This window comes from Drosophila rhopaloa, unplaced genomic scaffold, assembly GCF_018152115.1.
Source record: "Drosophila rhopaloa isolate 14029-0021.01 unplaced genomic scaffold, ASM1815211v1 contig_2, whole genome shotgun sequence".
NCBI classification, from domain to species: Eukaryota; Metazoa; Arthropoda; class Insecta; order Diptera; family Drosophilidae; genus Drosophila; species Drosophila rhopaloa.
The window spans coordinates 5,506,520-5,522,775 of NW_025335083.1; the positions used below are offsets into that span (position 1 = coordinate 5,506,520).

The 16,256-nt window shown below is 40.9% G+C and overlaps 4 protein-coding genes across 4 annotated transcripts; 2 read left to right on the plus strand and 2 right to left on the minus strand.

The window, feature by feature from the left end:
* The first annotated feature begins 10,323 nt into the window (after nucleotides 1-10,323).
* On the plus strand, nucleotides 10,324-11,365 carry LOC108045868 (very-long-chain (3R)-3-hydroxyacyl-CoA dehydratase hpo-8). Its single transcript, XM_017125319.2, has one exon. The coding sequence runs from the start codon at nucleotides 10,447-10,449 to the stop codon at nucleotides 11,179-11,181; it is 735 nt and encodes a 244-aa protein (XP_016980808.1). The 5' UTR covers nucleotides 10,324-10,446; the 3' UTR covers nucleotides 11,182-11,365.
* On the minus strand, nucleotides 11,351-12,949 carry LOC108045867 (cysteine desulfurase, mitochondrial). The gene is made up of 2 exons (XM_017125318.1): nucleotides 12,740-12,949; nucleotides 11,351-12,683 (listed from the first exon to the last, which is right to left on the minus strand). Exons 1-2 carry the CDS (start codon nucleotides 12,867-12,869, stop codon nucleotides 11,425-11,427), a joined length of 1,389 nt encoding a protein of 462 aa, XP_016980807.1. The 5' UTR covers nucleotides 12,870-12,949; the 3' UTR covers nucleotides 11,351-11,424.
* A 388-nt stretch (nucleotides 12,950-13,337) lies between these two features.
* LOC108045870 (alpha-protein kinase 1-like) lies at nucleotides 13,338-14,759 on the plus strand. The gene is made up of 2 exons (XM_017125322.1): nucleotides 13,338-13,500; nucleotides 13,572-14,759. The coding sequence occupies exons 1-2, from the start codon at nucleotides 13,424-13,426 to the stop codon at nucleotides 14,677-14,679; spliced, it is 1,185 nt and encodes a 394-aa protein (XP_016980811.1). The 5' UTR covers nucleotides 13,338-13,423; the 3' UTR covers nucleotides 14,680-14,759.
* On the minus strand, nucleotides 14,672-16,176 carry LOC108045871 (transcriptional adapter 1). Its single transcript, XM_017125323.1, has 2 exons — nucleotides 15,292-16,176; nucleotides 14,672-14,870 (listed from the first exon to the last, which is right to left on the minus strand). Exons 1-2 carry the CDS (start codon nucleotides 16,092-16,094, stop codon nucleotides 14,744-14,746), a joined length of 930 nt encoding a protein of 309 aa, XP_016980812.1. The 5' UTR covers nucleotides 16,095-16,176; the 3' UTR covers nucleotides 14,672-14,743.
* Between the last annotated feature and the right edge of the window lie 80 nt (nucleotides 16,177-16,256).

The following is a 16,256-nucleotide window of genomic DNA, read 5'->3' on the forward strand; positions in this document are numbered from 1 at the left end:
GTGAAATTTACAAAATGGACCAGGCCCAAGAAATTACTATACACTTGAACAACGAAAATACCGTGATAAGAATTAATTCTTTTTCTGGTAATCTTTCGGGTACTGTTACGGCTCTACGCCAGCATTCTGCAGCAGCCACAAGTAAGTTAGGTTAAAACGAGGACGGAAGCTAACTTCGGCAAGCCGAAGTTTTAATACCCTTGCAGACTTAGCCGCAATTTATGACAATAGCTTTTTTTTTACACTGCGCGAAATATTCTGAAAAACATCAAATTTGAACCGATTTAACCCTATTGTTCCTATGGGAGCTATAGGATATAGACGTCCGATCGGGGCGATTTTCAAACTTGATCTGAGTACACATGTTTTAGGACAGACAGCCATGGCTATATCGACTCCCCTATTGATCCTGATCAAGAATATATATACTTTATAGGGTCGGAAACGTCTCCTTCACTGCGTTACAAACTTCTGACCAAAATTATAATACCCATGCAAGGGAATAAAAATAAATATATATTAATATCCCAGCACGTAAATTAAAACCCATAACAATTCTAGCACCATTAACACCCATTAACACAATACCGACTATAACACCACAATCCACTCAACAAAATTTAACAATAATACCACCACCACCACCACCAACAACAACAATAGCTATATCAACACCAATAATAACTGAAATAAAAATAATTCCACTGCCACCAACAACAACATTAACACCGCCACCAACATCTAATAATTTATCAAAAATAACATCCCCAATCCCATCCATAACCTCATCAATCCCAGCATCCTGCAATCCATCCCCAATACCTTCCTTATCCTCAACAATCCCAACAACCTCCAATCCATCCCAAATACCTTCCTTATCCTCAACAATCCCAACAAACTCCAACCCATCCCCAATCCCTTCCTTATCCTCAACAATCCCAACAACCTCCAATCCATCCCCAATACCTTCCTTATCCTCAACAATCCCAACAACCTCCAATCCATCCCAAATACCTTCCTTATCCTCAACAATCCCAACAAACTCCAACCCATCCCCAATCCCTTCCTTATCCTCAACAATCCCAACAACCTCCAACCCATCCCCATCTGAATTAGATGAATTCGGTGAGAGAATTATGGAGGAGGAAGGGGAAAACATGTTTTATTTCTGCCTGCCATTGGACTCTCGGCAATGCAAGTATTGTCGATTAAAGTTATCCAAGCATTTGATAAGACATGAGTACTTATGTAAAGACGTTAAATTAAAAAATTGGCCAAACTGCCACGTCAAAGGCAAAAGACACATGTGTACCTATTTATTTAAACTGAAATTCGCAGAGGCGCGGTTGAGAAGTACGTGGACCATTGGGAAAGCAATAGTCTACAAAGTCATCAAAATTAATGAAATAATTTATTAAAAATAACATCCCCAATCCCATCCATAACCTCATCAATACCAACAACCTCCAACCCATACCCAATCCCTTCCATAACCTCATCAATACCAACAACCTCCAACCCATCCCCAATCCCTTCCTTATCCTCTTCCTTATCCACAACAATACCAATAGAAGTAGATGAATTCGGTGAGCGAATAATGGAGGAGGAAGGGGAAAACATGTTTTATTTCTGCCTGCCATTGGACTCTCGGCAATGCAAGTATTGTCGATTAAAGTTATCCAAGCATTTGATAAAGTTGATGAATGCACTAAAGCAGAAACAGGAGTAGGAGCTGCCATAGCAGCTGGTAATCATGACGAAAAAGGAATTTGAGCTCTTTTAGTTATAGCAGCTAATATAACTAATCTACCAATTAATAATATTTCAAATTCATTTTGTATAGCCTCTAAATAAAAAATATAATTTCATCTCCCATAATTTAATATTCAAGCAATAGCCAAAAGTAAAGCTACATCACCAATTCGATTAGATAGTGCAGTTAATATCCCTGCATTATAAGATTTAATATTTTGAAAATAAATAACTAAACAATAAGATACTAATCCTAAACCATCCCATCCTAATAAAATTCTAATTAAATTAGGTCTAATAATTAATAATATTATAGATAAAACAAATATTAATACTAATATAATAAATCGATTAATATTTTCATCTCTTCTTATATATTCTTTTCTATAATAAATTACTAAAGAAGCAATTATTAAAACAAATGATATAAATAATAAACTTATTCAATCAAATAAAAAAGTTATAACAACATTTATTGAATTTAAAGAAACAACTTCTCATTCAATAAAATAAACTATATCATTTAATAAAAAATATAAACTTAATAAAAAACATGATAAACTAATAGAAATTAAATTTACAAATCTAATTCTACAAATTGATAAATATTTCACGATTTAAAATGAATTAATTCATATCACTAACATCACAAATTAGTATTTTTTTTAAACTATTTAAATATAATCATAAAATACAAGATTCTCTTTTTAAAATTAATAAATTTAAAGGTAATCAATGTAATAATATTAATAAATATTCTCGAATTTTACCTGTTCTAAAAGAATAAACACCTGAAAATAATTTTCCATGTTGACTAAAAGAATATAAATAAAGAGTATAAGCAGCTCTAAAAAATGATAAAAAAGATAATATAATTATAGAAATTCATGATCAAGAAATAATTCTATTTAATAAAGAAATTTCTCCTAATAAATTTAAAGTCGGAGGAGCAGCTATATTAGCAGATCTGAGTAAAAATCATCATAAAGTTATAGCAGGTATAAAATTTAATAAACCCTTATTAATTAATATTCTTCGACTTCCTAACCGTTCATAAGAAATATTTGCTAAACAAAATAACCCAGATGAACATAACCCATGAGCAATTATTAAAGTATATGAACCACACAACCCTCAATAAGTTATTGTTAATAACCCAGCCAAAACAATTCCTATATGAGCTACAGAAGAGTAAGCAATTAAAGCCTTTAAATCTGTTTGACGTAAACATACTAATCTAACTAATACTCCTCCTACTAATCTAATTCTAATTCAAACAAAACTATATTTTAGATTTATTAATTGTAAAAAAGAAATAACTCGCAATAATCCATATCCTCCTAACTTTAATATAATACCAGCTAAAATTATTGAACCAGAAACAGGAGCTTCTACATGAGCCTTTGGTAGTCATAAATGAACTAAAAATATAGGTATTTTTACTAAAAAAGCGCATAATAAACAAAAATATAATAAATCATAATTAAATATATAATTATTTATTAAATAAAAATTTATTGAACCTGTTTTATTTATTAAATAAAAAATACCGATTAATATAGGTAAAGATACTAATAATGTATAAAATAATAAATAAACACCTGCTTGTAAACGTTCAGGTTGGTACCCTCAACCTAAAATTAAAAATAACGTAGGAATTAAACTACTTTCAAAAAATAAATAAAATATAAATAATCTTATTCTTATAAATGTTAAAATTAATAATAATAACGAGGACGGAAGCTAACTTCGGCAAGCCGAAGTTTTAATACCCTTGCAGACTTAGCCGCAATTTATGACAATAGCTTTTTTTTTACACTGCGCGAAATATTCTGAAAAACATCAAATTTGAAACGATTTAACCCTACTGTTCCTATGGGAGCTATAGGATATAGACGTCCGATCGGGGCGATTTTCAAACTTGATCTGAGTACACATGTTTTAGGACAGACAGCCATGGCTATATCGACTCCCCTATTGATCCTGATCAAGAATATATATACTTTATAGGGTCGGAAACGTCTCCTTCACTGCGTTACAAACTTCTGACCAAAATTATAATACCCATGCAAGGGAATAAAAATAAATATATATTAATATCCCAGAACGTAAATTAAAACCCATAACAATTCTAGCACCATTAACACCCATTAACACAATACCGACTATAACACCACAATCCACTCAACAAAATTTAACAATAATACCACCACCACCACCACCAACAACAACAATAGCTAGATCAACACCAATAATAACTGAAATAAAAATAATTCCACCGCCACCAACAACAACATTAACACCGCCACCAACATCTAATAATTTATCAAAAATAACATCCCCAATCCCATCCATAACCTCATCAATCCCAGCATCCTCCAATCCATCCCCAATACCTTCCTTATCCTCAACAATCCCAACAACCTCCAATCCATCCCCAATACCTTCCTTATCCTCAACAATCCCAACAACCTCCAATCCATCCCAAATACCTTCCTTATCCTCAACAATCCCAACAAACTCCAACCCATCCCCAATCCCTTCCTTATCCTCAACAATCCCAACAACCTCCAACCCATCCCCATCTGAATTAGATGAATTCGGTGAGAGAATTATGGAGGAGGAAGGGGAAAACATGTTTTATTTCTGCCTGCCATTGGACTCTCGGCAATGCAAGTATTGTCGATTAAAGTTATCCAAGCATTTGATAAGACGTGAGTACTTATGTAAAGACGTTAAATTAAAAAATTGGCCAAACTGCCACGTCAAAGGCAAAAGACACATGTGTACCTATTTATTTAAACTGAAATTCGCAGAGGCGCGGTTGAGAAGTACGTGGACCATTGGGAAAGCAATAGTCTACAAAGTCATCAAAATTAATGAAATAATTTATTAAAAATAACATCCCCAATCCCATCCATAACCTCATCAATACCAACAACCTCCAACCCATACCCAATCCCTTCCATAACCTCATCAATACCAACAACCTCCAACCCATCCCCAATCCCTTCCTTATCCTCTTCCTTATCCACAACAATACCAATAGAAGTAGATGAATTCGGTGAGCGAATAATGGAGGAGGAAGGGGACAATATGTTCTATTTCAGCCTTCCACTAGACTCTCGGCAATGCAAATATTGCCGAACGAAGCAATCCAAGCATTTAATAAGGCACGAATACTTGTGTAAAGACTTAAAATTAAAAAATTGTCCAAACTGCCATGTAAAAGGTAAAAGGCACATGTGCAGTTACCTTTTTAAACTGAAATTCGCAGAGGCGCGGTTGAGAAGTACGTGGACGAGTGGAAAAGCCATAGTATACAAAGTAATAAAAATAAATGAAAACGACGATGCGAGATTTATAGAATGTGTGGATTTCCCCTCCAAAATGAGGAGGAGAAAACTTTTTGGGCTGGTAGATTTTACGAATGCCATTTCATTCCCATAAGGTAAATTTTTTAACTTAACAAAATTGTTTTAATATCTAATTTTCTCTAATTTTATCTAATTTTTTCTCTTTTAATAAAAACTTTTTATTTTCTAAACACAAGTTAATCACGATGCACTCGCGAAGCGAACGGAAAGTTGTTAAAAAACACTTAAAGGTGTAGAAACGTTAAAAAAGATTGAAATAAACCCTGGTGGTTTTAATAAAAAAAAATGAAAATTCGGAGCGCAAAAGAAAAACATGACCGTTCACTGTGAAGAGCGAAAAGCTTTTGTTGTAGGGATGTCGGAAATATATCAAAATTTCAATATATCGATATTTTTCCTCTTAAAAAAAATGTCATCGCGACATTTTTTGGGCAAAAAAAGGCGATATTGATATTTTTTGAGATGCTATTTCCGATATTTATGTTTGGTCACTCTTAATCCAGAAAGCAACTCACCAGAAATGCTCTCAGTGGAAGAACTGAAAATTTTTTTTCTCGATTTTTGCCATGTTCTACAACCTTTTAAAGAAGCTACTGATAATGTGAGCGGAGATTCTCACGTGACCGTCAGGTTAGTGATTCCTATAATCATAGATGATTAATACAAAACTAAAAGAAGCTAATATGGTTACCGCTGAGGGCATCCCAACAAAAGATATAAAGAGATGAATTGCAGAAATTTATTATATTCTTCAGTAAGCCCAAAAATTCGATATATTGATAATAGCTTGAGAGAATTGCAGAAATTTATTAGAGTCTTTAATAAGCCCAAAAATATGACAGTGAATTGCAGAAATTTTTTACATTTTTCATTAAATTAAATACAGTGCAAATTAAAAAAAAATGGACCACGCCCAGGAAATCAGTATTCATTTGAACAATGAAAATACCGTGATACGGATTAATTCATTTTCTGGCAATCTTTCGGCTGTAGTAACGACTCTCCGCCAACGACATCAGCCTTGTGCAGCAAAAACCACAAGTAAGTTAGGAAAAAAAAAATGATCAATATCCCAGCTCCTACACTAATAACCACAGTTCCAGCACCATTAACACCAATAACCGAATGCGTACCATTAATCCAACCAACAATAACACCACCACTATCCACTCCAATTATAACTGAATGCACAATAATCCCACTACCACAAACAACACAAATAACATCTAAGCATTTGTTAAAAATATCATCACCAGTTCCTCTATATCCTCCACGATCCCTTCATCTAACCCATCACAAACCCCTTCAATATTCAACCCAATTAGAAAAAATAGATGAATTCGATGAACCCGTAATGGAGGAGGAAGGGGAAAGGATTTTCTATTTTAGCCTACCCTTAGACATGAAGCAATGCAGGTATTGCAGAACAAAGCAATCGAAGCATTTAATTATGCATGAATATTTATGCAAGGATTTGAAAAAGAAAAACTGCCAAAATTGTCACGTAAAAGGTAAAAGGCATATGCGCAGTTACCTATTTAAACTAAAATTTAATGAAGCAAGATTGAGGAGCCGATGGAGCATAGGGAAATCGATAATATACAAAGTAATTAAAGTGAATGATAACGACGATGCAGTATTTACAGAGTGTCCAAATTTCCCATCAAAAATGAGGAGGACAAAACTATTTGGGCTGGTAGATTTTACGAATGCCATTTCATTCCCATAAGGTACATTTTTTAAGTTAACAAAATTATTTAATTATCTAATTTTCTCTGCTTTTTTTGAAACAAGTTCTCCACGACCTGCACTTTGCTAATCACATAAACAAAGAAACAAATAAAAATAAAACTCTCAAACTTTTTAATACTGATTATAGAAAATATTTGATTTCCCGAGTATGGGTCTTAAAAATGTTGCATAGTTTTTAAAAACAAATAATTTACAAAGCGGTATTTTACAAAAACATTTTAATTAGTAATACAAATAAAAAACAATTATAATTGCTTAAAAATAAGAATCTGATTTCTATTAGTTGTGGTTAAACTTTATAAAATACATTTTTCTAAGCTAATAAGGTGAAAGTCAAAATTTTTAATAATTAGACGAAAACTTCATTGAAAACATACAAATTGGGCTCACTAAATAAGGTATTTTAGGTAGAAAGAATTATTAAAATATTTATTTTAAATTAAATGAAAAAGCTAATATTAAAGAGCGACCCCACAAACTTTTTAATGGTATAATAAAATTCACAGCGCTTCCATATAAAATACACACAACGTGAACGCTTAATTTTTTCCCCTCTTAAGTTGCGCCTGTTAAGCAGCTCCCAAATGCAGCAGTAGGGTTGCTGGCCGTAAAAAAAGCCAGGGCAAACATCAAAAGCTGACCACACGCTGTCCCACTGGCCGACCATAGAGGCAGAACGGACTCTTGGAGCAGTGCCAGCACACACGCACGCAAACTGGTTTCCCCCATTAGCCCCCTTTCAGATGCTTCTTCTTTTTCCTTGGGGCACTCACACACACACACACACACTCACGCTCGAGGCAAATAGTTGAATCTTTTTGTGCTTTTTTCAGATGGGGAGACGCTCTTTGTGGCCCGCTGCTGCTTGCCTGTTATGATTCATGTGGGAAAACGTTGAACGCCCACAATAATGGACGCTTTTAGTCCGCTCTTTGCCTTAGCTGTTAGTTAATCGGCGGTGTTAGGCGATAGTTTTGGCGCTTAATGCCCAGCGAGCGCTGCCGATATTGCTGCGGGCCCAGTATAAATTTGTGCAATAAGCAAAATGACGGGCACAAAACAAAATGTCCGGCCGGAGTGGGCGCCCGCAACTTCCGCCGACGGCGCTCTACATGGTACGCCGTCGTCATTGTCGTCTCCGCCGCCATTATGCAGTTTCTAGGCCAGCGCCATCTTATCGCGAATACCACCATATACCACACCATATGCCACAGGCCATATAGTTTATAGTCGTAGAACAAGCGAGAGCGTTTGGGGGCAATTTTCCGTTTTCTGTTGGCCTGTGATGTGAGCAAACAAAATGACTGCTCAAAATTGAGCAAAATGTTCGAGCGATTGCAGGGGCGAGTGTTTGCATTAGAAATTGCGGTTCAAACAAACAATGTTTTTCTTTTTTTTCTGTTTTTTCTCCGCTCGGTGTTGCACAGTAAAAACGAGAGCGAGATGGCAAGAGGGGCGCAGGGCTCGCATTTGTGGGCGTGTAGCATTGGGGTTTTTGCCTTGCCTTTTGCCCTGGGGTTTTATCATAGTCCCCCCACCAGGAGGTGGCGCCCTCTGGAAGCCGCTCGTTGAACCAGCCAATTTGCTTCGATTGCCCTTGGTCCCAAAAAAAAGTACTTTAGAACAGGCGAGAAAGAGGGAGAAGACAACTGTTTGCTCAGCTTAAAGACTTTCAATAATCACTAGTTTTGGCCTTAAACTGCCGCAATTTGTCAGCTTTGGCAATTTCTTTGCTCACACACACACACGCACACAGCGGCGACCAGTCACATTGAAAACCCCTGCCATTGCGACACTACCGTCGTCTCGCTCGCACTCACACGTAGACGGCTCGGTCCGAATTCGCTGCCATTTCACCGCTCTGCTCGTTCTGGACGCCTGGTGAAAAAGAGGGAATTCACTTTTGGCGGGGTTCTCGTTTTTCCAATTTTGTCCAATCGGCCTTTGTGGGCGCTGCTCTGTCGGAATTGCCGCTCCGCCCGTCCGACGAGTCCGGGCGGCGATTGCTGATAAGGCGGGCAAGTTGATAAGGCGTCGGCTTTTAGGGGAGTAGTTAGTAATTTGCGTTAAATGGGCAGCAAGCAGCAAAGGCACAGGCAGCAAATTAATTCACACGGTAGGCGTGGTTGCAGGCCTCCGCCCACATACAACAAATAGCACGTGCCTGCGATGCCATGCTTTCGGAACAGAAGTTCCAATTCCGATTGCGATTCACAACGAAATTCGACAACGGCGACAAGCGATTCGCTCCACGGCTGGGGAACGAAATCGCCCCACACACGCGATTTGGCAGGTGGGGACGTGCACCGGCCCGTGGTGGTGGCGGACTTTTTCAGACACGTTCGGTTTTCGGTTCGGTTTCCACCAGGCGATCAGGAAAAGCAGCTGGCATGCTGGCTCATCGCGCAAACCGGCCGTCGCTCGCTGCTAAACATTAGCTGCAAAGTACAATGGGGTGGTCTACGGTAAATATCGCTCGAAATTTAAAATGTATTTGGGTGTGTACAATGGGCTCGTCAGCACATAATAAATAGTTATTTTATTGATTTCCTTAATGTCTAGAACATTATAACGTACCCATGCGAGATTACAAAGTACTCTTTACATTGCTTTATTTGGTATTGCCGACCAATTTACCCTCACCTTAATTTAAAAGTGGACAACATACAATTTAACCGGGTTAAATTTACAATCGAATCGAATTCAGGTGAAACAAAATATATAACTTATAACCAATATATTTTTGTAATTTTCTGGTGATGGTTCAACTAATTGAACTTGCATATCTTGCTTTTTACCTTAGGAGTATATTTTTTAAATATTTAAATTGTGATTTAGTTTACTAAGCATATACATGAATATACAAATAATAGTTTCAAGTACATTAATTTAAATTTGTTTATACAATTTAGTTTATTTTGTTTCACTCAAGTTCATTCTGATGCTTCGAGAATCAACTGACCTTTACATTAACCTTTTTTGTGTAATCACACCACAAAGTTGTTAATGGTTAATGTATGTACATATGTATGTACAGATATTGAAGGGTAAAGGGTACACTTTTTGTACCCGGGGCTTTCAATGGGGGAACCACATATCCACCAAAATAAACCATTAAGTTTATGGAGCCAGATCTGGTTTTAATACCCTTTCCAAGATGGTGTTAATAATCTTACAAGAAAAAATTTAACATTAAAAATTTATTCATAACCACACAAATAATATGTATGTATCTCTAAAAATGTTTATATATATATCTTGATAGATCACATAAAAGGCCAACAACATTATTCTTATATTTTGATTTATTTTTATTTTTTAAATGGATGCTGGCCAGAAGTCGAGATATCAAATAAAATAAATAAAGCTGTGAGGGTATAAAAACGCCGGTTTCCTTACCCGATTTTTAATATACCTTCGGATTATTTGGGTGTTTGCGGTGCGGTCACACTGACCCAATCAGGTGAAAGCGACTTCGGAATTATCGCGCGACAGAGCGATAAGTTTAACGACTGATTAGTTAACTAGTGGCGATCGTCGAGGTGAAAGTTCACGCAGCTCCAAAATGTCAGCAAAGGCAGTTAAGTCAGGCAAACCCAGCGCCTCTAAGGAGCCGTCGACGGTCACCAAGCTCTACCTGTTCGCATACAACGCCGGACAGGTGGTCGGATGGAGCTACATCCTGTGGCAGCTGGTCAACTACTATCTGCTGCAGGGCCCCGAGTTCCGGGCAAAGGTTACGCTGTGGGAGTACACGCGCTTGGCTGTGATCATATTCCAGAACGCCGCCTTCGTGGAGATCCTAAATGCGTCCTTTGGCCTGGTAAAGTCCAATCCGGTGGTCACTGGCTTCCAGGTGTTCAGCCGAATGATGGTGGTTGTCGGCGTTGTGATGGCCACGCCCACTGGAAAGGTGTCGCCCGGTCTGCCCATCGCCCTGCTGGCCTGGGCCATCACCGAGATCATCCGGTATGGGTACTACGCCCTGAACATTGTCAAGGTGGTGCCCCATTTCGTTGTGTTCCTGCGGTACACCACCTTCATCGTCCTGTACCCCATTGGAGTGACCGGTGAGCTGCTGTGCTTCTGGTGGGCCCAGAGTTACGCCCGCGAGAACAGCGTGTGGAGCGTGGTGATGCCCAACAAGTGGAACGCCACCTTCTCCTACTTTGGATTCCTGTGGATTGTGATGCTGGGATACATCCCCATCTTCCCGCAGCTGTACCTGCACATGTTTGCCCAGCGCCGCAAGATCCTGGGTGGAGGAGCGAGCGAAGCACCCAAAAAGAAGGCCAACTGAACCTTGACCAGTGGCAAATGCAAATTATTGCATCATTTGCATATCTTTGGCCGTCGCACTTTGGAGTCGTTTTCGCTTTTTGGGGTCTCTCTTGACTCACCTCTTACACAAGCACATTCGTTCGGACTAAGCTTAGTTTTAAGTGGTTTTGTGTACAAATAAACCTAGATACTCTTCCAACTAATTTATTTTCCCTTCGCTTTCGAAGAGTGGGGTAACAGTAACGGCTTACATATTAGTATATTAGTGCTGCGACCACTGGATGGTCTTTAGGTCGATGCCCTCTTGGACCATCTCCCACAGCGGCGACATCTCGCGCAGCCTCTCCACATGTTTGATGCACTTGTCGGCGGTGTAGTCTACCTCCTCGATAGTGGTGAAGCGGCCAATTCCGAAGCGAATGGAGCTGTGGGCCAGATCCTCGTCTGTGCCGATGGCCCGCAGCACGTAGGAGGGTTCCAGAGAGGCGGAGGTACAGGCGGAGCCGCTGCTCAGGGCCACATCTTTAAGGGCCATCAGCAGGGACTCACCTTCCACATAAGCAAAGGACAAGTTCAGGCATCCATTGTATGTGGCTATGGCATCGCCATTCCTAATAACATGTGGCAAGGCACTCGAAATCCTGTCCAGCAGGCGATTGGAGAGGAAATCTACCCACTTCTTGTCGTAGTCCATCTCCTGGAGAGCCAGTTCCGCAGCAGCTCCCAATCCCACGGCCAGCGGGGCTGGAACTGTGCCGCTCCTCAAACCACGCTCTTGGCCGCCTCCACTTTGGATGGGCTCCAAACGAACCCTGGGCCTGCGACGCACGTAAAGGGCACCTACACCCTTTGGGCCGTAGATCTTGTGACCGGATATGGACATCAGGTCGATGTTCATGCTGTTCACGTCCAATGGGATCTTGCCAACAGCCTGGGCGGCATCCGTGTGGAAGAATACGCGGCGGGAGCGACATAATTTTCCGATTTCATCAATGGGCTGCTTGACGCCAATCTCGTTGTTCACCGTCATGATGGACACCAGTGATGTCTCCGGCGTGATGGTCTCCTCCAGCTGCTGGAGGTCGATAAGTCCGTTGGCCAGAACAGGCAGATAGGTGACTTTAAATCCCTCGTTCTCCAATGCCCGGCATGAGTCCAGGACGCACTTGTGCTCCGTCTGGGTTGTAATCACATGCCGCTTCTTGGTGCCGTAGAAGCGGGCCACCCCTTTAACGGATATATTGTTGGACTCCGTGGCGCCGGATGTGAAGATGATCTCCTTGGGATCGGCGCCAATCAGAGTGGCCACCTGCTCGCGCGCCTTCTCCACCGCCTGCTCCGTTTCCCAACCGTAGGCGTGGGTACGGGAGTGGGGGTTCCCGTAATAGTTCGTCAGGTATGGGAGCATGGCGTCTAGCACACGTGGGTCCATCGGCGTGGTGGCCTGGGCATCCAGGTACAAGGGTCGTCCCTCGGTCTGTTCGTTCTTGATGTTGAAGCGCACCTGCCTCTCCCGGAATTCTGCGGATATTTGGGATTTAGTAAGGATAATCGAACATATTGGAGGACTCGTTTACCTTTGGATGTGGCGGCCGGCTTTGTGGCTGTCTTGGAGGAGGTGGCCTCATGTCTGACCACGGTGACTACTGCATTTGTAGCGCGGGAGCGCAGGACCTGCGCCTGGAGTCGTCCCAGCACTTTCTGCATTGTGATGGAATCCAAGAAGTTCTTGTGTTTTTCGTTATGTTATCAAAGCGGATTTCACAATCAGTGGGACCGCGTTGGGAGGGACGCAAAATACCAAAGGACCCTCGAAAATATACCCAAAAATGTCATTATAAGTGGCTTTGTTTATGCGGGAAAATCTAATTTGAATTTTTTAATTTGTAGTGTACCAGAAAACATTTATCTTGTTTCTGTCAACAGTTCATGAATATAAGTTTATTCATTCTATTTTAGCATAATAATTAGTAATGTAAAATTTAAAAATATTAATTGATCGAAATAAATTTATCAAAAGGATTTTATTTGTCTATTAACTTTTCCGATTTAATGTAATTAGTTCTTGTTCTTTCATCTTATTTCACGTATTAAAGTTTTCATGCATAAACACAGTATATGCTTTGAAGATCAAAATATTGAATACCAAATTCTAGTATTTTAACGGCACCGGCATTTCGTATTTTTTTTTGAAGCCCAAAGCCAGATCAAAGCAAAAATTAATTTACCATTTTGTAGGAGATATATAGATCTAGAGAAATATGGTTGTGTGCCGATTCTTCCAACAAGGCTCCTGTCGCTATGGGACAAAATGCCACAACGAGCACTTCGATGTCAAGTGAGTGAATGGAGGTTAAACCATAAAGATGGAATCCCAATCTTACACACAATCACATACTTTTATTATAGGCAGTATCTTAAAGCCGACATGGAGTCCAGCCTCAATGGCAAGATGTGGCCTTTCTCGGCCTATGGGCCCTTCAAGGACAAGGCCAACTTTCCCAACTTTATCGAGGACCAATCCTTCGAGGAGGTCCGCTTTATGGGCTACGAGGCCAAGCGTCAGAATAGCTTTGAACAATTTCAGCAGCAGTTTAATCGCGAGGTTATGGAGGCGACCAACAAGATGAAGGCCATGTTGCAGATGTCGCCCCATGTTTTGGACATGATGATCAAGATCCACGAGACGCCGGAGGGCGGGAGCGTGTCTGATGCCCCGCAGCAGCCCAATAATCCCTTTGCTGCAGCTGCTCCGGCGGCCAACCCATCCGCCTCCATCTTTGGAAAGCCTGCTTTGGCTGCGGGTAATATTTTCGGCAATGCTGCTAACCAAGCAAACAACACCAACAGCATTTTCGGTGGAACCATGGCGAATTCAAATCCAGGGAACAGCATTTTTGGCGGAGGAGCAGTGGCAGGAGGAGCAACCAGTGTCTTTGGACAGCCTCAGCAGCAGCAACAGCCTGCAGCTCAAACCTTTCAAGGAGGCAACCTTTTCGCCCAGGCACAAGTCCAGGTGCAAGCTCAGCCCGGAAATCCCAATCCCTTCGGTGGCTTTCAACAGCAGCAACAAACTCAGGCGGCCGGAATTTTTGGCCAAGTTTCTAATCCCAATGTAGGAGGAATGTTTGGCCAGGCCGCTCAGCAGCAGCAGCAGCAACCCCCATCCGGGTTATTTGCGCAGGCAGCAGCAGTTGGATTCCCAAACCAACAACAACAGTTGCAGCAGCAACAGATGCAACAGCAACAAATGCAGCAACAACAGCAGCAGCAACAGCAACAACAGCAGCAGATGCAACAACAGCAACAATTGCAAATGCAGCAGCAACAACAGCAGCAAATGATGCAGCAACAACAGATGTTGCAGCAGCAGCAAGCTCAGTCGACCAACGAAGCCCAATCCTCGGTTTACAGTCGCATGGAAGATCTCAATGAACAGGAAATCGAAGCCTTCAAGTCAGATCAGTTTCTGCCAGGCGCTTTGCCCTACAAACCACCGCCAAGAGAACTTTGCTAAGCCAAAAACTCGCGTATAATGTAAATATTTCCTAGAGCTAATATTAAATAAGTACTTCAATAAACTAATGCATCATCATATTGAGTCGTTCCATATTGATGGAGTAAACGGCGTGTGAGCCGATCAGGTTGCGGTCCCGGAAGGCGAGCTGGCAGTCCTTAAGGGTGATCACTGTTCGCTCGCTGGGGAGGCTGTAAGAAAATTTTAAGAAATTGTTATTGTATGTTTTTAACCGGAAAACAGATGAGTTAGTAAAAGTAATCCTTATGACAGCTGTAAATCCGTGTTTAACCTTTCTTTAAACGAGAAAGTTATTAAGAAGACTTATCTTTTGAGCTGAGGATTTTGAAATATAGATAAATCATTTGACATGTGGACAAAAAACTCTGCTACAATTGATTGATATGTGAAAGACTGATTTTAAGCATGAACCGTATATGTTAAAGATGATATTGTTAATAGGGCAAAAGTATTAAAAAAACAAAAAATTTTGCATAAAATATTATCACACAACAATTGATCCTGTGAATGTTTCCTTGCTTGCCAATAAAAAAGACCCTTGTATAGGGACATTCATTGCCCTCTTACTGGTGATTAATAAACAATCCTTACACTTCTTCGCAGGCAGAGAGGAAGGTCACATCGTCGTTCTGACGCCGCATGAAGTTAGCCGTATTCAGCTCCTTGTCCAGCTCCAGGGGTGTATCATCCACCTTCTGGCGGGTGACCGTATTGCGCAGCGAAGGATCACGCAGCGGAGCACCCACATCGTAGTAAAAGTTTCCCTCGCCGCTGGTCTTGTAGTGCTTTCGTTTCTTAATAATGGCCGACAGCAGATCCTTGAGCAGAACCTGCACGGCCATGGCCACGTACTCGGCGACGTTGTCGTCCACGGAGACGAGTCCGATTTCCCAGGCGCCTATTAGAAAGCGGCCCATAATGAATCCCGCGTCGGGTAGGAAGAGTTCCTGGGCGCAGTAGCGCTGCGACGGGAGCTGCTGCTGCATGGGCTGCTGCTCCGAGGATCCGCCGATCGTGGGCGGAGGCCTGATCACCTGCATGTTGTCCTCGCCCACAAATTCCAGGACCTCACAGAGCTCGAAGTTCAGGCGTTCGGCGAAAGTGCGGGAGCTTCTCTTGCGACGCTTGCTGCGATTCCCGCTGCTGCTGGTTTGGACAGCCGGAGGATTCTCCACGGGAGCGAAGGCATCTATCTTGTTGAGCAGCGCCAGCAGAAATTGATTGTGCAGGTGCAATTTGTCCGGAGAGAGTATTTTCCGCGACTCCGCATCGAACTCCTCCTTGGACCAGCGGCTGCGAAACCAGTTCTTCATGTTGGCCCGGTAGCGCTCCCAATTGTCACCCAAAGCCACTACTAGCGCCTCCTTGGTGGCAATTACTCGGTCAGTAAGCATTTTATGCAAAATCAATCGCAGGTAAACAAGAAATTTGAGTTTTGCAATGATAACAAAATTTCGCAGCTGCTTAGAGTGACCATTTAGCGATGTGCATAAAATACCAATGACGGCTTAAAAAATAACCGAAATCAATGGTTTATCTTGTCTATAAACAAATTT

What these genes read in the sequence shown, in the direction of transcription:
- LOC108045870 (XM_017125322.1), top strand. Translation starts at nt 13,424, where the DNA reads ATGGTTGTGTGCCGATTCTTCCAACAAGGCTCCTGTCGCTATGGGACA. An exon ending in AACGAGCACTTCGATGTCAA is followed by an intron (nt 13,501 to 13,571) that starts GTGAGTGAATGG and finishes CTTTTATTATAG; the next exon opens with GCAGTATCTTAAAGCCGACA.
- LOC108045867 (XM_017125318.1), bottom strand. Translation starts at nt 12,869, where the DNA reads ATGCAGAAAGTGCTGGGACGACTCCAGGCGCAGGTCCTGCGCTCCCGC. An exon ending in GCCGGCCGCCACATCCAAAG is followed by an intron (nt 12,684 to 12,739) that starts GTAAACGAGTCC and finishes AAATATCCGCAG; the next exon opens with AATTCCGGGAGAGGCAGGTG.
- LOC108045871 (XM_017125323.1), bottom strand. Translation starts at nt 16,094, where the DNA reads ATGCTTACTGACCGAGTAATTGCCACCAAGGAGGCGCTAGTAGTGGCT. An exon ending in CTCTCTGCCTGCGAAGAAGT is followed by an intron (nt 14,871 to 15,291) that starts GTAAGGATTGTT and finishes ATTTTCTTACAG; the next exon opens with CCTCCCCAGCGAGCGAACAG.
- LOC108045868 (XM_017125319.2), top strand. Translation starts at nt 10,447, where the DNA reads ATGTCAGCAAAGGCAGTTAAGTCAGGCAAACCCAGCGCCTCTAAGGAG.